General features: G+C 32.8%; 2 protein-coding genes across 2 annotated transcripts; both read right to left on the reverse strand.

Moving 5' to 3' along the window:
• Window positions 1-4,498: 4,498 nt before the first annotated feature.
• LOC136233868 (uncharacterized protein At2g34460, chloroplastic) lies at window positions 4,499-6,399 on the reverse strand. Its single transcript, XM_066023587.1, has 5 exons — window positions 6,156-6,399; window positions 5,847-6,065; window positions 5,622-5,741; window positions 4,860-5,132; window positions 4,499-4,772 (listed from the first exon to the last, which is right to left on the reverse strand). Exons 1-5 carry the CDS (start codon window positions 6,300-6,302, stop codon window positions 4,608-4,610), a joined length of 924 nt encoding a protein of 307 aa, XP_065879659.1. The 5' UTR covers window positions 6,303-6,399; the 3' UTR covers window positions 4,499-4,607.
• Window positions 6,400-14,928: 8,529 nt separating this feature from the next.
• Window positions 14,929-20,868, reverse strand: LOC136234235 (DNA replication licensing factor MCM3). Its single transcript, XM_066024033.1, has 17 exons — window positions 20,729-20,868; window positions 20,519-20,616; window positions 19,816-20,024; window positions 18,976-19,106; window positions 18,658-18,896; window positions 18,312-18,548; window positions 18,007-18,161; window positions 17,709-17,917; window positions 17,430-17,595; window positions 17,153-17,355; window positions 16,920-16,979; window positions 16,758-16,847; window positions 16,397-16,578; window positions 15,917-15,988; window positions 15,640-15,772; window positions 15,429-15,524; window positions 14,929-15,320 (listed from the first exon to the last, which is right to left on the reverse strand). The coding sequence occupies exons 1-16, from the start codon at window positions 20,789-20,791 to the stop codon at window positions 15,462-15,464; spliced, it is 2,310 nt and encodes a 769-aa protein (XP_065880105.1). The 5' UTR covers window positions 20,792-20,868; the 3' UTR covers window positions 14,929-15,320; window positions 15,429-15,461.
• Window positions 20,869-22,541: the final 1,673 nt, after the last annotated feature.

Here is a 22,541-nt window from a genome sequence, read left to right on the forward strand (position 1 = left end):
TAATAGTGATGAATAGAAGATGTTTACCTTGAATTTGAAAGGGTATTTGAGGGAAAAGAAGAAGTGAACGGTAGATAGAAAAGCAGTATTTTACTGCTGATTCAAAAAGGGGTTAATCCTTTGTTGGGGGCAATTTTAAAAAAGAATTGCTCCATTAGACCTGGTTGGGAAATATTTCCCTAAGAGGGGCTATTTCCAAACCAGAGTTATAAAAACAAATTTTTTAATCAATTTATTACCCATTACGCCGTAATGGGCTTGTTGTTGACAGGAGCATTCCTGTCAACAATTGGGCAGTGGCGAGCCACTGCCCACAATTTTTTTTTAATAATTATTTTAAATTTAATATTATAAAATAAAAATATATTATTGAATATTTTTTTATGGAGTAAAATTTAAATTTGATTTTATAAAAATAAAAATATATTATTGAATATTTTTTTATGGAGTAAAATTTAAATTTGATTTTATTTGAAAATGTTATGTTAAATTTGCATATTTTTATACGTTAGTATTAAATCTGCATTTCGTTTAAAACGTTGAGATTAAATATTTAGTGCATTGCTAACGTATGAAATTGTGCAATTTTAATTTTAACGTTTTAAGTGAAGTAAAAATTTAACCATAATATATGAAATTGTATAAATTTAAATATAACGTTTTAAGCGAAGTGCAGATTTAGGCCTAATGTATAAATTATGTAAATTTAACTCTAACATTTCCGAGCAAAATCAATTTTAACCACGTGCTACGGAAAATTTGAAAATACTTATTTGACTGTTATTTAGCTACATCGGACCTTCTAAACCAGTTTGTCGATAAATTAAAGCAGTTTCATTTTTTTTTTTGTAACTATGTGAATAACATAATAAAGTATTTTAGACAGTTTCAAAAAACTAAACCTGCTATATATAAATTAATTACAATTTTTTTTTGAAATTGTCTAAAATATTTTACTGTGTTACTAATGCATCATTTTTTTATTGTTAGTAATGCACTAAATATTTAACTCTAACGTTTCAAATGATTAAACATAAGATTGTATAAATTTATAGCGTTAATCCCCTGTTTAACTGTTATTTAGCCACATCAGATTTTCTAAACCAGTTTTTTTATAAATAACAGTAAACATTTTTTTCAAATTTTCGATAACGTATGGTTAAAATTGATCTTGCTTTGAAATTTTAAGGTTAAATATTTAGTGCATTACTAAAAAAAAAATTAGTACATTAATAATACAGTAAAATATTTTAAATAATTTAAAAGAAATGAATTAATTTATATGTAGCAGGTTTAGTTTTTTTGAAACTGTCTAAAATATTTTACCATGTTATTAATATAGTTACAAAAAAAAGTATGAAATTGCTTCAATTTATAGATAAACTGGTTTAGAAAGTCCGATGTAGCTAATAACAGTCAAAGAAGTATTTTCAAGTTTTCAGTAGCGCGTGGTTAAAATTAATTTTGCATTTTAATTTTGTTTGGAAACCTTAGAGTTAAATTTATATAATTTTATATATTAGAGTTAAATTTGCACTTCGCTTAAAACGTTAGGGTTAATTTGTACAATTTCATACGTTAAAGCTAAATCTGCATTTTACTTGAAACGTTATGATTAAATTTGCACAATTTCATACGTTAATCCTATAAATTAAAACCTTAACATTTCCAAATAAATCAAATTTAAAATTTAATCAAAATTTTATAAAACAATAATTTAATAATATAATTTTTATTTTTATTTTTATAATATTAAATTTTAAAAAATTGTTAAAAAAAAATTTATGGGCAGTGGCTGACAGGAATCCTTGAGGATTCCTGTCAACAACATGCCCATTACGGCGTCCATGGCGCCGTAATGGGCAATATCACAATAAAAAAAATTTGTTTTCTTACCCTGGTTGGGAAATAGCCCTTTCTAGGGGAATATTTCCCAACCAGGTCCAGTGGGGTAATTTTTTTAAAAAATTATCCCCAATAGAAGATTAATCCTTCAAAAAGTACCTAATTTCTTATCAAACAGCAATCAGCAGTTGTTTTAGATATTTAACCAAACAGTTTATATCTCCTTTTTCAACCAAAACAGCAAACAGGAGATTGAAAAATAAAAAACAAACACCCTAGAAATTCATGAATAAATAAAATGAATATTACACTACTAAATAACCATACTATATAAATTTACTCTATACATATTTATATCCAAAAAGATGAAAGCCTATTCTGAATATGTCATATATGAATTTTCATCACGAAATGGAAAATAGATATAATTAATTTTATTTGACAAAAGTGAAATAAAATGTGAGTAATTTGTAATATTAATAAGATAATTTAACCTAATTGATAAAAGTAAAAACAAAGCGATATAAATTCTGAAATTTTAAGATAACCGATTCTTTGACGTAAATTCCTCTGGACTCCGAGGTTACCATTGTATATAGATTTCTTAGAGGAATTGTGTACGTTATATGTTCCGTTTTTTTATGCATGTGGTTGTTCTATGACAATTAGGTAAAAATGGTCTGGCAAGTAAATGTCAACTGTTTAGATTATAAGTAAATTAATAACTATATTTGGGCTTGTTAATTATATTATTTTTAGGTTATTTGAGTTGTGCTCATAAAAGATCCAGTTATAATTAGGTTATTTAAAAATTGATAAAACTATGTGGCTTTGATTCTTAGCTGAAAATACCGAAATATATAGGAAGCTTGATTATATTATCAAATACTGATTATATTATCAAATACAAAGTTGTTCAATATCATATTTTTTTATGGAATTACATTTTCGATTTTCGAAAATCATCTTTTTTGAAACTCTCTCTCTTTAACAAAAATCATCTAAATAATCTCAAAATGAAAAAAAGTTGAAGAATTAAAGTTACTTAGAATATTAGTAGTTCTTAAAATATGTCATTTTTGAAGTCGTCAATGGTGATTTTAATAGTATCAATCGAAAAAGTCATTATTTTGCTAAAGTTGAAAACTTCAATCCAAGTTTTGACAAAAAGTAAACCATAGTCCTTTATCTGAAAATTAGTGGAACCGCATGAGTTTTATTTGAAATTTACCCATTATTAAATTTATACTTGTTAAATTTGTAATATTTTTTTGTTTTATGTATTGATTCTTAACGGGTAAGAGTACCGCGGATACCTGCGAATAAAATGGATGAGTATGAAACGCGAAAAGTACACCCGTTAGGGTAATGGAACGGGTACGGATAACTAAAAAATAAACGGGTAAGGGTTTGGATTTGGAATTGGCACTATCCACGGGTACCCTACCCGTTACCATCCCTAACCAAAAATGTCACTGGGCCTAACATGGAATCAAAGCAGTAAAGCATACTCACTTTTCTGTTAGTATAATTAATTAGGCTGGCATCACGCCACCCCTTAATCATTTTGCTTGTAGTTAAACCAACATAATGTAGTGGCAGATTCCTTAATTATTTCCACAATTCCACCCTAATCCCCCTATTAGATAACCAACCATATTCACATCTTCTTCCTTAATATTCATTCATACAAGAGAAGAGAAGAGAAGAGAAAAAACCTGATTTGAAATGGAAAGTAGCAGAATGGCCATTGTCTTCTTCACCATCTATATTATCAATCTCTTGACTTTCCAAACATCTGCTCAAGATTTGGGAGGAATTGCACCAGCACCTATGCAAAGCTCTGGAATGGCTTTGGGGATTCCAGCTGCATTTGCGCTCTTACTTTCTCTGGCTGCTTGCTTCTTCTGAAATTTCTTTTATCATTTCTTTGATTTTTCTGTTTATTATGTTGATTTAAAACAACTTGGAGTGAAATGTTAATTCATTAATAACATCATTATTTCTTCCAACCTGCAATATTATATCAATTGAAATGCCTGTATGTTTTTCCTTTTTGTTGTTCATAGCTATATTTTGAAAGGAAAATCAGCTAACATATAACAGCTAGCAGCAAGGACAAACCCGAAATTCAGCTTACTATGCACTTATTCGTACTAGACATGTTCGGTTATAAACTATTATCACTGTAACATATAACTTGATCAAGAATAGGCATAACTTCACTCCCTCGCTACACACAGACAGTACTCAACTCCTTGCAGTGCTTCAGAACAAGAATTTGCATTGCAACAACTTTAAAATAATGACTTACCATTTGCCTTCATTTCCTCATTCAATTCTGCAAATTCTTTGCAACCTCCAAAAGACTACCACAAACACATCTTCAATTGGGATAGGACTATAAAAAATATTTCCTTCAAGTCAAAATGGTGTATCATTTCTATTCAAATCACTCGCATATTTTTTATGCAAGTTCATGATTCAAGTTCATTCTTTCTTCCATCATCAAAAATTAACAAGATAAATGTTGGCATAACATAATCATGCTACTGATAAAACATCTCATTTTTTATATATAAATTACTGCAACAAAGCAAAATCAACTACATTTACCTACTTTTCTTTAAAAAAAAACTACTCACAAGACGTATACAACCAATAACCAGTAATAGAAATTCATAAAGCAATCACAAATATTACATGTAAGCAAATGTTAAGTGTTAAAATGGAAAATTACCGCCTATTATTTATGAACAGAATCAACGGTCTTTAATCGAACCAAAAAGATCTTTGTATGTGCGCTTGGGAGCTTCAGCACGGGAGACGATTTCCACAACTTTGTAATGTGATTCCGGACAGACTAATGCTTCAGCAGCAACCTCTGCAACTAGATCTCTGGATATACTACCTTCATAAAGGGTATCCTAGAGAGAACGAGAAAGGAGAGTCAATGACTTCTCATATATTAAAGAGAAAGTAAACATACTGAGTTTTGAGATGAATCCTAATACCTCTGGCTCCATAACAACGTTTCCAGATGGAGGGTCATTTTTTAATCCACCAGGTCTAATTATTGTGTAGTTTATGCCAGATTTCCTAATGTATTGCTCCGCCTGAAGCTTGGCCACTAAGGTCAGTCCAAAAACATTGAGAAATATGTAAGCTGGATTGAATAATTGACCCATTGCTGCTCCATTCACCAAAATTGAGCTGATGAGGATGAATCTGTTTACTCCAAGTTTACGACAAGCATCAACTAGGTTTACGGTGCCGAAATTATCAACCTGCAATTAGGCAAACTATCTTAAGAAACTATCCTGCAATGCAATAGGAAAATTTCAAGTCTGCAACACCAGAATCCTCATGTTTATTACTACCTGAAAAACTTGTGTATAGCAAACCAAAAATGGAGCAACAATCCATTTCTGGATTGCACTCACGGCTCGGGAAAAGACATCTCATCCAACAATGCAGGCTCAGAAAACATGTATATCTCTAATCTTAGATTTCAGGTTTGACAAATTTTGATGTTGTAGTACATATATTTAAAAAATGCAATTAAGAGAAAGAAATGTAATAAAATAAACAAGTACATGTCCTATAACATAATGTGAAGCATTTCACACTCATTTGTAGCATATTTAACTGATTAATTTCAACAAGACTTGGAATAGAAGGGAAGCTAGGGTTTCATGGATGTACAACCTTCATTGTAGACTTGAATAGGAGTGAACCTATGAAAAGTTATTCCAGAAGATTTAGAACCAACTTACCTTCCAAGGAGAAAACAAGTCCAATCCAGGGCGGAACCCAGTGGCACATATTACAGCATCAGAATCATTCCCTATTACTTGTGCTAGTTTATCTGATCCCTCAGTTACATCTGCTTTCACCTGCAAATTCAAAATTCTCAATACAAATCCTTTCTAATCCCCAAAATTGAAAGCAATCGAAGGGCCAGAAATTATCAAACACTGGAGAAATTGAAGAATACATACAATTTGAAGAGATGGATTGTCCTTGGAATTGGAAAAGCTAGTTTTAGCCTTGTCTACATCTCTAACCCCAGCCTTGACCTCAAAACCTTTTGCAAGCAGTTGTTCGACAATCCTTTTACCGGTATTTCCAGTTGCTCCAGCTACAAATATTTTCTTCCTCCCCTCGACTTTTGGTTCTGTTACCTCTGTAATTTCTTCAGTCACTCCGCTTCCTTCCATCTAATGCCGTGAAGATACAGAGGAAAAAAGAATTAAATGAAAGTCATAGTTGATAAGAAGAAGAATAGTGAGTATGTGGTTGAGTGATACCTTAATGGAAGGGATAGGGTGAGACCTGGAAGTAAAATTAGTAGATAATAAAGAAATTGAAGAGCAGGGTTTGGAGAAAGAATGGGTTTGAATTTGAAGAGTAGAAAGAAGAGAGCTTCTTAAGATTAAAGGAGAAGAAATGGCCATGGAGATGGAATTGGGTTTAGTTGGAATTACGCATGAACCATCTCCGCCACAAAATTTCTGCTCTCCTCTACCACTTCTTATTCCTCTGTTATTTTAATTCTACTTTCCTACCGGGAATAAATTACAAATTTAAATTTAACACGAAAATACACACCAATTAATTTACTAAACTCAATTTGGACATTTTTAGAACTAAAAAAGTTCTAGGATAAATATGGAATTTCTTAGGGTATAATCTCTTCTTCTCCTTTGCTCTTTTTTCTCAAGCTTTTCGTCAATACCGTCATCATCACCGTTTCGGTTCTTCCTTTCTCCTCTTAGAGGAGGAAGGAGGAAGGAGGAAGGAGAAAGATTGTCTTACTTTTTCCTCCTCTCATTTATGTCTTAGTCTGTGTTTTTTAACTTCTGATTTATCTTTTCTTTTCTGGTAAGTTTGAAGTCTATATACTTTCTACAATCTCTTTTCCGTCAGATCTACACATTAAATCTAAACCTTAGGATGCTTAATCAACCTACATCTAACGGTGAATGACCAAATTCATCGTGGTCATTAGGGTCCATGTGAACACGACTGTCTACACATGTTAGCTATACTTTTACCGGGCGTTTGGTATTCTATTGGGATAGGGATATGGATAAAAGTTGGGATAAGGATAAGAATAAATGGTTGGGATAAGGATAAAATATGATAGTCGAGGATTATTATTCAACATTTGGTATGTGGGATAGGGATGGGGATAAAATAATACATTTTACTATTTTAACTTTATTTAAACTACATAACATTAATTTGAGGTATAAGATGGACTTTTTCATCCTATTAAAATCGCAAGAGCTTATCCCATCTCCTTATACTAATCCCTCCTGGGTATAGGATTTGAGGGATAAGAAGCTTATCCCTCATCTGTCTCACTCTTCTATCTCCCAAACAAACACGGGATAACTTATCTCGTGTTTTTTATCGTTATCTCACCTATCCCTTCTAACAAACACTTCGTTATCGTTTATTTTTTTTTCGATCTTAGCAAAAGCGGAAAAAGTTTATCTTGTCCGCAGATCTATAGATCTGCGTGGTTGTAAAAAAAAAAAGAAAAGACTCAGATCCGAATGTCCGGAAGAGGTTAAATGATGAAGAATGGATTACAGCTGTTTTTCAATGGGATTCGACTTACGAGGAGTATATGATTTATTTTTTATTTTTTTTTGTATGTGTACCTTTTATGGTTTTTATTGCCTTTTGTAGTCTTTTTATTACTCTTTGTAGCATTTTTCTTCCCTTTGTGTATCTTATACTAGATGTAGCCTGTATGGGTGGAAAATTTTATCGTGTTGTATTTATACTTTGTGATTTAATAGAATGAAATATGGCATTTTATCAAAAAAAAAAAAAAAATCAAATTTCTCCATATTAATTTTTGAGAAAATGAAAATTTATGCTTAACCATTATAAAATGGTATAAATCTTCCCCTAATATTTCCATACAAAATCAATTTTATTCATACATAACTTAACGAAAAATTTAAACAGACTGATTTGACTGTGTTATGAAATTATGACTGCCTTACGTGAATTAATAGAATTGTCACGTCCGTGTCTAAATTTCTAGAATTTATATCTAGATATTAATATATATGATAATTATGGGGTATGTGATTTTTATTTGGTGTTCTAGGAAAAATTTGGAGTTAATTCGATGGGTTTAGATGTAAATTAAAAGTTTAGGATAAGTATTAAAAGATTATATAAAGATGGAGGACCAAAAGGGATATTTGACAAATTTGGGATATAAATCCCAAATGTTCCAGACTCTCGACATCATCGTCTTTTCCTTCCTTTTCTTCTCTGTTTCTTTTTCTTTTAATCGTTCTTCGACCGTTTCTCCACCGTTTCTTTGATTTGCGGAGATTCGACCGTCCAAATCACTTGAAACTTAAACTATAGCATCCTTAGGCATAGATCTAAATCCCAACCGAAGAGTTTCTGAATTTCGGAAGTGACTGATTTAGCGGAGAATTGAACGGGTGTATTTTCTTCAATTCATAGCTAAGGTAAGTCACTATCAACTATATTTTGAGTTTTATGTATATAGATATATAGATATAATCAAAGAATTTCCAGAACTTGATATTTTAGGGTTATGCTGGAATTTTGTAAAATTGAGGTTTTTCACAATCTTGCGAAATTATAGTTCCAATGAACTATTGACTATGTTTAAATATGAATTACAGCTTTTACTAAGTTATATTGATTTGAGGTTTCGTTGGTTGATTAATTTTGGAATTTTATTTGATTAACGATTGATATTTTGGAGAATTGAACACTTGTGAACTTGATTATGATCAAGTGAAGTATATACATATATACATATATGTTTTTGGTTTCAATCTATATATATATAGAATTAAATGTTTGGTATCCATTGAGAGTAGTCCGGTATGGTGGATTGAATTTTAAAGACCATATTTAGTGAGAAATATGGCCTGTGTACACAGTCTGAAGACCTATTGGGTATGGCAGTGAAGTGTTGGGTAAGACCATATGGGATAGGCAATGTTAAGAGACGTCTCGTACATGTTTTGAATTGTGATTTGAATTATCAGGGGATGAACTCAAGAATGGATACAAGATTATATATTTTGGGTTTTTGGTTTAATACATTGATCCTATTATGAACTTTAGTTTTGAGTATATTTTACAAGGTTTTGATTAAATCCTTTATAAATGTATATATAAGTAGTTATGTTAAGTAAAGTTGATTTCTATAGTTGATAGTTTCTTATTGGGATTTTTGTCTCATGTTTTCCAAATGTTTTTAATGTTTTGTTTTAGGCGAAGAAGTGCAAGGTACCGAGAGGGGTACTCGATCCTAGGGCGAGGTTCGGTTACAGCTACGAGGTGCAAGTCGTCTCTAGAGTATTGCATCCATTTTGTTCATGTACATATATGTGGATAGTATACGGACACTTGAAGAACTTGTTTTTGGCAGTGTCCTTTTGTTTGGTTTGTACTGTCTACATGTAGATATATATATAATTAGCTGAAGTTGAGAATTTGTGGAATACTGTGATATGGGTTATGAGTAAGTCATAACTTGTCTATATAGGTGATGCTGGAAAATCAGATTCGTACTTGAATCTTGTGATGCATTTTTCGACCAGATATAGGCCGAGTCTGTCATGGAGTCCTAAATGAAAGTTCTTTATTATTATCTTACGTTTCCAGGGGTTTTTGAATCGTCTTAATCGGACTCCGTATGAAAAAGTTATGCTGGAAATGACATATGTTGGTCATTTGAGCTTAACATTAGAATTTGGTTTTTGCTTGATTTTTCTCCTTATTTGAGAGATACTGCTACTGGTTTATATAATAAGTCAGTGGTAATGTCTCACCGTCTTATCTGATCTTATTTTAGGTCGGGTTTGACAAGAACAATTGACAATAAAATAAAAACATCACAAGAATTTTTTGTAGTTTGGCAAATCTGTATCTATTTCCACGGAAAGGAGAAATTTTTATTGTTGGAGCAATCGAAACTAAATGTTTCCCTTAAGACACCATCATGTACTCTACCTCTCTTGTTGACAACGTAATTGTAGGTTGGAGAAAGGCCTTCCAACTGATAGTTGTATCGCCAGTGGTAAATACATAACTCGTCAATGATCTCCTTTTATCCAAATCTCCTACATAGTCAGAATCGGAATAGCCAACCAAACTACTAGAAGATCTACTGTATTCAAGACAAAAAAAAAAATTCATGCATGTACCTCAATATCTTATGCACCACTTTCCAATAAGCTTTTCCAGGGCACAACATGTATCGTCTAACCATACTAGTTGCTTGAGCCAGATCAGGACAAGTACACACCATAACATGCATCATGCTACTAATCGCGTTACAATGAGGCACACCGCCATGTACTTTTCCTCTTCTTCAGATTGCGATGACATCGTAGCAGAAAGCGTGAAATGAGTTGGTAATATAGTAGGTACTAGTTTTGCATTCCTTATGCCAAACCCCTCAAGCGCTTTCTCATTATACCTTTCTTGGCTAAGGGATAACTTACCAACTGCTCTGTTTCTGACAATCTCCGTTCCCAAAATTCTTTTAGCTCCACCTAAGTTTTTCATCTCAAATTCACCATTCAATAGATTTTTTAGCTTACAAATTTCAGATTTGTATTTGTAAGCTATGAGCATATTATCAAGATACAACAACAAATAGATGAAGGAATCTTCGAACTTCCTTAGACAAACACAAGATAGCAAGTTGTATCAATAGCTTCTGCCTAAAAACTTCTTCTCTGCACCAGCATTAGACAATATACAACAACCTCTCTCGATGATTATCCTATTCACACATTTAGCAACATCGTTCTTCTATGGTCGGTAAGTGCATGTGTGGTTCCTGGTTATTCTTTTGTTCTCATATAATTGATTAAATTCTTTATAAACAAATTCAAGACCATTGTTAGTCCTAAGACATTTGATTTGTGTCCTAGTTTGCTTCTCAATCATAGTTTTCCACAATTTGAGAAAACTCGTGTTTTTCTAGAATAATCATTAGTAAAGGTTTACATGTACCTCTCATTCACCAATAGATGACTCCATTGTAGACCATACGGGTCGAAATGAATATAGTCAAAGGAGCATTTGAACTATGGATCCCAATGAAAGCTCCCATAACTCCAAGACAACATTTTTTTTACTTCCCAACAAACCTTTACGGCGTAGCTCTACCATGTCTTTCTTTCTCATATGCTAAAGTCCATAATTTGGAAGCATTGTGATGAGAGCAACTAGATGAAACAGATGTTGAACTTGTAACTATCTTTCCATCGAGCACATATAAGAACCCACCTTGGTGGCTTTCATTAGAACAAATGTTCTAGAAGACCCTTCTAGTACTCCTCCACGAGAAGCAAATTTGCATCCATTGTTATCAAGAGGTCCTAAAGAGATTTTATTTTTTTTACATACAACATCTTTACCCATTAGAACATCACCACAGGTAATAGAATTCAATGAACAAAACATATCCTTACAAATGACATATGTGTATGGACATGCAAAATTGAGTACCTAATTAGACTTTAATTTCCCTTTTCCTGGTGATAGTAAAGACGTCCATACCACTATCCCTGTTAGCAACAGTAACTTGTGCAATTCATTCATCTGATTCTTCCTCTTAAAGAAATCATCTCGTATATGTCTTTTTTATTGCAAAACGATAAATTGGGTTTTTGTGAGACATGGATTTAGATCTACCTTTTCCTTTGTTACTAGTCAAACCTCTTTCAAAAGTTCTTCCACAAACTACATAACCCTCGCCTACAAACTCATTATTTTTTGTCAACTGACTATCTATTATTCGCGTTGTGATAAAGCAGGTTTAACTTATTCAAAGGTAATATTTTTCTCTACCATACAATAAAGTCTCCCAAAAAAGACTTGTATGATTGTGGCAACGAGCGTAACAAGGTAATAGCCAAATTTGCAACATTAATTTTTACATCAATATTTTGGAGATCCATAACAATTATAGAAAATTATTCAAGATGATTTTTAATGGATATACCTTCATGTAGACGAATATCTTTCAATCTTTAACAAAAGTCGATTTGTCACTAATTTTTTTATGTACAACAACTCCAATTTCAGCCAAATCTAAGCCGAGTTGGTCTTCTTGGTGACCTCCTCAAAACTTGTTCTAAAAATATAGGAATAGTGTTAAAAGTGTCTTTTTCATCCAGTTGCTTCTATTTCTCCTCCATCATAGAAGCGTAATTATTTCCAATCCCTTCAAATGCCTCCTCTTATACATTTGGGATGAGTATAATATGCACCTTCTGTTGACATACATCAAATTCATTGATATATCAAACTTTTCAATACCCAATTTTGTAGATGAAATTATATCTAACAAATAATTAATTCACCAAAGAACACGACACTCTCATACCACTTGTTAGGAGATTACGATCGTCTTATATGAATTAATGAAACAATTGAAAAAAAATAAAATAAACAACACAAGAAATTTAGGGCCGGCCCTGAGTGGAGGCGGCTCCAGCGTTTTAGAGACCGACCAACTCTCATACTACTTTTTTTTTTATAAATTTAAAATTTAAAATTTAATATACATAAAATTAAATTATATTTTGATTGGACCAAAAAGAATCAAATCTAACTTTTAGAGCAATTCGCAGAGAAAAAAGAAATTAATAAGTATGTTATTGTGAGATAAAATACAAAATTAGTCCTATGGTTATTCAGGGAAAAAATATTTAGGCTGTAGATACAAAACAATGTAATCTTAAATCTAATGTTTACCGAACGGTGCAATTTCAAGTCTCAGTAATGAAAGATGAGATTTTTTCCATGTGTAATTTCATATTCTGGCTACCCTCCAACCTCTAGCATTTTGGCCATCCTCCAACCTCTAGCATTCTGGCCACCCTATAAGACTTGAAATTCTACATCTTATGTTAATGAAAAATTTAACTCATCTTCCGTTAATGATGTTTGAAATTGCACCGTCTGCTAAATGTTAAGACTAAAATTGTAAGAGGTTAAATCGGCTCTTTCTAATAAACACGTGGCTAAATTTATTTTTCTACTAAAAACAGTTGTTTCAACATTGTACCAAACACTTTTTATATCCTGTTTAAGATTAAAAGACAAATAGTAGTTCAAGAAATGGAACCAAACACACATAGCCTAGTGGAAATACAATTGAAGAAAGTGCATTCCATTTGTAGAAAAAGAAAAGAGTATAATCATACATTTTTTCGTAACTCAAAAAGATTAAAAAAAAATCACTCAATCTAATCCAATTTAAGACAATATCATCATCCACTTGCAGTCCTTTCACATACTTTCACATGATATATTTTATGTTTAAAGCGAAACTTGCAACGCAAAATTCTTGAAGCCACATCCAAGTGAAGAATGATTATTTTGTAACTATTACAGTTTGCAATAGGGTGAAATTTGTTTGAAACTGCATTTGAACATGTTTATATGTAGTTGTATAAAATCTTGGAGTTAATATTTCATAATAATTATCAAATGATAATTATCAAATGACTCGTACGATTGCCTTTTTTTGTTTTGACCAATTTTAGTAAAATTTACCCAATTACAGTAAATTGCATCATATTTCATTCACTTTCATACACTTTTAATCGCATTTTAAATGATGTATATTTTTTTTTTGTTGGTTTTTGTTTATGTTGGGTTTTTTTTTTTTTGGCCAATTTCAGTTACTTTCATACAATTTAACACACTTTCCCATGTTATATGTTGTTCATGTTTTGTTATTTTTGTTAGTTTTAGTTGGGTTTCATCCAATTTTAGTCGCTCTAGTCCACTATTGGTGACTTTAACCCCAGTTATAGTCATTTTCATACACATTATGATTTATATTATTTATATTTTTGTTAGTTTTTGTCCAATTTCAATCACCAATAATGTGGTTGGTTTCTATCTAGGGTCAAACATTTGGAGGTTTTTTACAATCCTTTTGGTTAAAGTTACTAAAAAAAACCCATATATTTTACATAATTAATTCAAAGACTTATATTCCTAAAATGTCTCCATATTAAAAAAAAAAAAAAAAAACTAATTTAGCATGGAAGTATGTGTTCAAATGTGTTTTTTTAAATGAAACGAAAAACTTTATTAAAAAATTTCAAGCAAAACGTTGCAAAGAAAATGAGGGGAACATGAGCTCACATTTCATAACCAAACTCAGAACCGGCAGCTCTCGTTAGAATATATGCTACACGATTCGTTGATCGACTAACAAAACTAATACGATAATTAGTGATATCCGCACAAAGGGATTTACTATCGGAGATAATAAAACCAAACACGAAATCTATCTCATCTATACTATGAAAAACATTAACAAATGTTTGAGAATCAGATTCCAAGATAATATCTTGGTAATTTTGCTTTTTCAGCCAACTCAACACTTTCCGCACACCAAGACATTCGACAATAAAAGGATCTAAGAAACGGGATAAAAGCTCAGCTGACGCAGCGACCCTATTACTAGAATTATCTCGAATCCAAAAGTAACCATGTGCCTTGGGTAGGGAAAATTGCAATATCGATATTACACTTCGACATACCAAGCGAAGACAGACACACTTAGCAACTAGACAAGCAACCCTAGAAGGACTGGCAAGCGTCGAACAAAGCTTGAAAACAGGAATTATGATAATACCTTACGTTATATACCCGAGCCATTAGAGAGGTAGGATGATTCAAAAGCCTACATCCTAACAAGGAGAACCAAATTAAAATCCCTCATTTTCCTGAAACTCATTCCACCAACTGATTTTGGAAGATATAATTTATCCCAAAAAAATCCATCTGATGCCTTTGTCATCTCCACCATTCGAGCCCCATCAAAATGAGCTCATCTCTCAAACTCTGCATGAAATAACTCAACTCTCGAGAGAAATTTACTCATTTTTCAGCAGTTCTAAAACTTAGAGTACTCATTAGTTCCGGTAATACCAACTCGTCAAAAGCGAGACATTCATACTCAGTTTTAAATACCAACTCGTTAAAAGCCATGTATGCAGATTTGTAGTTTAAAAATTTGCAAACTCATGTCTATATTAGAAGTGTCCATAAATATTTAAGAAGTTACCAAATACAAACAATATCCAGAGCTAATTCAGTTGCATACAGAAATAATCAAATACAAACCGAGTACAAATATCATCAGATGAACAGCAAGCTCAAGCCAATTCAGGAACATTACCAGCATCAAGGAAAATTTACAAGAGTTGTTTTGGTTTGAATATAACAAATGGCGATGACAAAGCAAGATTCTGGGATAGCCTATCCTTACACTATAACTTACTGTTACTTCCCCAACCCAATGAAAGTAATGTTTACTCCTACATCAGTTTCCTAATCTAACTTCGCTTTCTTTTCCGGCCACTGTAATTTCATCGTCCCCCTTTCTGCCACGAGTAAGGAGACCGGTTTGGCCAATGCCCCTGGAATGCATACCTCATGTCTTCAACATAAATAAAAGAATGCAGTGCACAACAGGAAACAAACAAGTCGTTGCAAGTTGTATACATGTCCGGACAAACATATGGTACCTGATTAAATTTTGCCAAAGTGGTTCTTTCAACTCATGATATCACCATATGAACCTTTCCATCAGCTATCATCACCTTGTTCTCATCGTGCAATTTCTGCCAAATTAGGGATAGTACAAATTAACCAAAAGCTAGAACTGACACTGTATATTATTTGCACTCCCAACTCAATCAAGGGCAGGCAGGCTAAAATAAAACGGATTCCTTTTACCTGTAATAGGATCATTATCTCATCCCTTGAGAACTTTGCTCCTCCTCCATTGATGGCCACCTCCAAGTCATCAATGGTTATGCTATCCAAATACCGCATATGCTCTCTAAATGCCGCATTAAATGCTTCAGTTCTACAAGGTCACAAGGAGAAAACAAATATAATGAGAACATAGATAACACTAAAGATGGAAATTTTAAACTATAACCTGTAAATCCAGTAAGGAAAGGGAAAAAGAATTAAACAAGACTAATTCCAGATCATGCTAGCAGCAGACCTTTCCGGCGACAACTCAGTGGAAGCTTGCTCTGCAGGAGGATCATCTATTTCCATGGCGTCTGTTGTTAAACTGCCATGAAGAGACCATAAAATAACAAAAGAATGAGATGAAATGCAAAAAAAATTAGCAGCAGTTGCCAGCTTTATAATTTACAATTACATGGATGATGGGACCCATATACTATGCGACACGTTGGAAATTTCGGAAATACAATGGCCACCCAGTTGTCAATGACCAGGAACCAAGTTTTTATGCAAACAAATATTAGCAGTAGATTTGACATTCAAGGAATCTTCAAACTAGAAAACCAAAATTGCTTATAGTTCAGGTCTGAGTCAAAACTTCTTTGAGAACCAGTTATGAGCTAATTTAAAAGTTGATTTGGTAGAAGCACAAAAGTAGAAGATTCTTGAAGAATTGAATGTATATTGACAAAAACAGATTTTGAGGTAAAATGTTCATACGGAGTGCACTCACCCTCCTACGTCAGCAGCATCTTGATCATCTCTATCATTTCTAGCAGAACTTCGATCGGCCCTGATTTTACTCGCTTGTTCTCTCTCCCTTTCTTGTTCACGTTCCTCCATCTCTGCCAGTTCTTTGTGATATATTGCAAAATTTAGGACATTCAAGGCAGCTTCAACGTCAGACTTGGAAACCTACCAAGGAAAGAAACATCATGCAATAAAAAAACATTTAGGAAAATAATAAATACCAGTCTGCATGCAATGAAAGACAAGCAAGCTAGTAACAGTTAAAAATGAAAGATAATAACAGAAAAGGACTTCCAGCGTGCTTGCTTAGTTTGTATAAGATAGCAAACTATAGATCAAAATACCTTCCGACTCAATTTCAATTTGGCATGCGCAGTAGAGAGACGTATGATGGTTTCTAAGGTTCTGGCAGTGATTGGAAGTACTCCTCCAGTCTACAAATGAGCACCATATCAGAAAGATGAATGGATATACCATTTACATTTAACACTAAATTGCAAACCAACCTTCCTAGTTGAACTTGCACTTCTGAGCTCAGCATAAGCTGTTGCAATGTGTTCAGAAGCCTGTGTAAAAGCATTCTCAGTAAGTCAACTACATTACAAAACTGAGAGACGAAAAAAAGAATTCACTGAATCCAAAAGAAAACATTATTTTGGTGTTGAGATGTAGGAATAGAAGAAGAAGAATGAGGATCATGTATTGTGTCAGAATGCCAAAATGATTAAGCTATAATAACCTCGTCACTCAGCTCAGGCTGAATCCTGTGCTTTGCGTAATGAATGTACTTCTTAAGAAACTTGGTCGTAAGAGTATCACGCTTTCGACCCCTTTCAGTTTTCTTCCCATGAAGCATTCGATTGTACTTCACAAAGACAGATGAGTCAGCATCAGCTTCTTCTTCTCTTCCGTATCTTTGGCCCCCATCAAGTGCCCCCTCACCTGGAAATTTTAAGTTTCACCTTAAACATTTACATAAATAACTTCTAGTTAATGAACAAGATAACTTTACCCACCTCCATCAATTGTAGAACGATAACGATGCATGCGCAATACATGCTCAGAGATATGCCTGTCAATATCAGGATCCATTTGATCCAAGACTATGAAAAGCAAATCAAACCGAGAAAGCAATGAGTCTGGAAGTCCAATGTTCTTTGTTGGAGTCAATGAGCGATCATACTGTAAATCCATTTTATAAACAATAGAATTTCAAGAACTTAGAACTTCAATATACAAGGCCTCTGTTACTGAGAGGTCAAAATGTTAAGATCAATGACATAATCCACACTTACGGTGCCATATATGGGATTTGCAGCAGCAACCACACTACATCGAGCATTCAAAGATGCATGAATACCTGCTTTGGCAATAGTAACAGTCTGCTGTTCCATAACTTCATGAATTGCAACACGATCTTGGTCATTCATCTTGTCAAACTCATCGATACAGACAACACCTCTGTCCGCGAGAACCATTGCTCCAGCCTCTAGCCTTCTTTCTCCTGATAATTTAAAAAATAGTAATATATCACCATGACACTCTGCCCAAAAAATAATCAAACCAAAGATGGTGTAGGACTGGATTCTCCACCTGTTTCTTGATCAGAAGTAACAGCAGCTGTCAATCCTACGCCAGAAGAACCACGACCAGTGGTTGATATGGCCAAGGGTGCAATATTCATTATTGCTCTTAAGAGTTGAGATTTGGCAACAGACGGATCACCAACCATCATCATATTAATGTCACTAATACAACGAGTCAAAAACGTTCATAATTAATAACTGAATTTCATTATGGAGCACTTAAATTTCCTTAAATAACATGTATAAGAGTAACCATTTGTTCAATACTGATCAGTAACATAAAATTCCAGCTGAGGAGTGAAAATGACTCACCCACGCAAGTGGGTTCCATTCTTCAAGTTCTTTTCCACTCCACTAAGCATCAATAAAACAACTGCTTTCTTTATCCATGAATGCCCAAATATCGAGGGTGCTAGTGAATTGCCGAGTAGGTCAAATGCATCCTCTCTTTCTGCTATCTTTTTTATGTTCTTTAGGTCATCCGGACTGTAAACTGGGGCATTAGCTTCCTTGTTGAGGAGTGAAACATTATTAGCTATGAGAACAGTCCTGCATATCAAAGACAGCTTTATGAACCTTTACAAAGTCAATTATGATAATGTGAAATGTAAATGAAAATGGTCCAAGCAGTGAAGTGTTTCTGCACGATTGAACACACCTGAATACTCCATTTACACTACCCTTGCTTCTACCTGGAAGTGCTTTATATATGCCCACAATAGCCACACGGTCTCCAGGCTTACATGAATCAACTAGGTCATCCTCAACTATGATGTCAACTGTACGCGGAAGCTGACCAGGAGCGGAATTCTCGGGCACTTCTTGCATTGACAAGGTTTGATGGTCTTTGTAATTGCATAACCCATACTCAGTCACCAATAAATTGCCATTGTCATCCTGAAACAGCAGATTTTCATAAAAGATTCTTCCATTAATGATGATTAGAAACCATGAGAGGTATGGAATTCAGAAATACCCTTGTTGGATACACAGAACCTGTGGGCAAACCCACATTGGATGTAATGTCCCGATATTCACGAGTAGTCAAATCCCCAGTTGCAGGGCAGAAATGAACACTTTTGACAACCTTGGGCCTTACAAGAGAACCTGAAAGTAAAGGATCAGATTGAATTTATGCTGGTACAAAAACATTTTTCAGATACAACGTGTTAAAAAAGTTTGCAATATCTTTAATTCCAGAATGCAGGTATCACTTGGGCTATATCCGATTTATGATTTTACACTACAATGACATCCAATAGTACTGTGATACTTTCAAGCTACAACAGAATAACATCTATGATAGAAATGCTATGCCTTTTTAAGAATACATGACTTGATCCAATCGTAATAATAATGATAGCAATAATTAATAGTTTTAAAAACAGAAAAATATGCTAAACAGAAAAATTATAATATTAAGCCATGCACATAGGAATTTGTGTTTCATCAAGTCAATCTTCATGTGACCAGTCTCATTAATTAACATGTGATAACAATCATTGCACCAAAACAGGATGATAATTTCATGAAACCATGCCATTGTGAAGATGAAAAAGCTCTAGAAACATTTGATCAGGTAACTAAGCAACGAAAGAACAGCCAAACTGCATTGTAGTAATAGACACTACACCAAATCAAATAAACAACCTCCCACATGCAAAGACTCTCGACTTCATTTCCATATAAAATTGTAACAAACTTCAAAACAAAATCAATATGAAATTAGGACAAATGTCAAAATTAGGAATCAGAACATAGTAAATAGTAAGACGCAAATAGAAAAGTAATGCGGCATTTATAAGAAGAAAAATACATTTAGTCACAATCCCCTCAACGCAGACCATAGAGCCAATGAATTCTGAAAGAAGGTCCCTTGGCGTGACACGGCGAGAGACAAAAGGACCTTCAAAACCGACCAGAACTTGTTCTCCTTCCTTCAAGTACTTAGGATCAATGCTTCGAGCCACGTCCGTAGCAGCATCACAGAATGATTGTATATACTCACTAGGGTTCTTCAGAATCCTACAAGTCCAGAGCAAAAACAAAAACAAACAAAATGAAATCGAAGCAAAAATTCGTTGTTAAAACTAGATAAATGTAATCACATAAATTATGAAGTAGATCAAAACATCGATGGGAAAAAGAGGCCTAACCATAAATATGCTATCACTATCCCCTTGTTTGGAAACCTTAATTTGAATGGATTTTGATGGAATTTAATTCAGTTGAATTCTTTTTTTCTTACATCTCTAGTTTGGAACCAAGTAAAAGTAGAAGAATTCAATCATTTTCTTTAGAAAATTAGCTAATTTAATACAACTATAAATCATGTAAATATGCAACTGAATTCATTTCTTTTAAGTGATTTTGTTCCAAACGGTGCCTAGATGAATTTTTCATATTTGGTTTCCGTTAGGTTTAATAACCTACTTTCAGGACTTTTTTCTAAACTTATTATCAATTTACGACAGCATAACGGTTGATTTGGTATGCGTGGATGGGAATAAAATAAAAACCTGGGACCAAAATCCTGAAAAGAATGGAGATCGGAGATATTGACGATGAGGCGATGACGCTTGTGGTTGATCATGGCCTTTATCTCATCCTTGTATATCTGATTCATTCATCAATAAAACATTTCATTACAGGAATAAACCTAATGTTTCAGTGTTAAAGTGTGTATATATTGATATAATCAGAGAAAAGTAGAAGTTGAAGAAAGCTACATTTTGATCTAGAAATTCCAAAAATGCTCGCTTGTGACTACTCCTATCTTCAATAGACGCCATCCCTTGGCTCTGGACGACACCGATGACTTGCAGCTCCGCCGAAAAGAAAGAGAGAGTATATCAGCAGAGAGTGTAGAATATGGATTTTGAGCTGTTTTGGCAGCCTAGATAGCAAGGGGGTCTAGTTTTGGCGGGAAAGAGGGAGGCGTGGGCCTTGGTTTGGCGGGAAAATGAACGAGTCGTTGATGGGTTAGGGCCTAATGGGCCTTTAGTTCGAATGGGTCTTATTTTGCGCAACGACTTATTGAGAGGTTTTCTTTTTCTTTAATAATGAATTTAATTAGGTTTTTTTATCCGAAAATCACATATAAAAATTACAATTATATTATATTATAAAAATTAATTCTAAATATTCATTATTTTTATATATTATAAATTAATTTACATGCAAATTTTCTAATTGCAAATTTTCTAATTTAATTTGTGGTTAGGGCTTTGATATCACTATTTTTTTAGGATAAAGTTCAAATAAAACCTCTTAATTTCACTAATTTTCAGATAAAATATTGTAGTTTACTTTTTATCAAAATGATGAATGAGGTTTCAAACTTAGATTAATGCTATTAAAACCATCTTTAACGACTTGAAAATGAAAATTTTCAAGAATTAAAGTTGTTCAATGTCATATTTTTTATGGAACTACATTTTCGGTTTTCCAAAATCATCTTTTTTGGAACTTTCTTTCTCTAAACATTAATTTTCTCCCTCTTTACCAAACATTATCTAAACAATCTCAAAATAAATAAAAAGTCGAAGAATTAAAGTTGCTTAGAATATTAGTAGTTCTTAAAACATGTCATTTTTGAAGTCATCAAATGTGATTTTAATAGTATCAATCGAAAAGGTTCTTATTTTGTTAAAGTTAAAAACCTCAATCCTCGTTTTGACAAAAAGTAAACTACAGTTCTTTATCTGAAAACTAGTGAAACCACAGGGGTTTTATTTGAACTTTACCTTTTTTTTATGATAAATTCCTACCACTCTGAGCAAATTTTAATTTATAATGTGTTACTTATTCAATAGATAACAAACAATTTATACTTAAAAAAAAGGAAAATCAAAAATCAAAATCTGGTATTTATATCTTAGGACTAAAATAAATCATATAGGTTGTATTTATCCTTATTTTCATTTTTTTTATCTCACATTATTTGCATTTTATTTCACTATTTACTAATGATTCACTTTCATAGTAATGATCACACAATAAATATTTTCAATCACAATATACGTCATTTCCTTTTTCAGAAACCATTAAATTTTTTCTTTCCATACACATTATTTTAGAGAATCTATATCAGCCAATCTCAGCTTAATTAAAATTTGTTTAATGGGATAAGTTACTAAAATATTCTAAAAAAAAAATTAGAATAGCTAATTTGGAGCATATTTTGATTGAGCAATTAGCTAATAGTTGTTAGTTGTTAGCTATTATAGTTAGGGTCTGTCTGATTCAGTTGTGAGCTAATAGTTGTTACCGTTACAGCTAGCTGATGATTATCAGTATTTGGTAAAATTGTGATTAATTGTACTGTTAGTATGTAAAATGTCTAGAGTAAATAATTTATTAGTCCCTACATCTTTACCTAACACACTGTTTTGTATTCGTATATTAATAATATAATATTTAGTTCTTATTTTTTGTTATATTCAGTAGTTTAGTCTCTTAAAAATGAACTAAAATGTTTAGTAATTCAAATATGTAAATGACTAAACTATGGAATAGAATAAAAATTAAGGACTAAATAAT

The sequence above is a fragment of the Euphorbia lathyris genome, chromosome 6, assembly GCF_963576675.1.
Source record: "Euphorbia lathyris chromosome 6, ddEupLath1.1, whole genome shotgun sequence".
Classification (NCBI taxonomy): domain Eukaryota; kingdom Viridiplantae; phylum Streptophyta; class Magnoliopsida; order Malpighiales; family Euphorbiaceae; genus Euphorbia; species Euphorbia lathyris.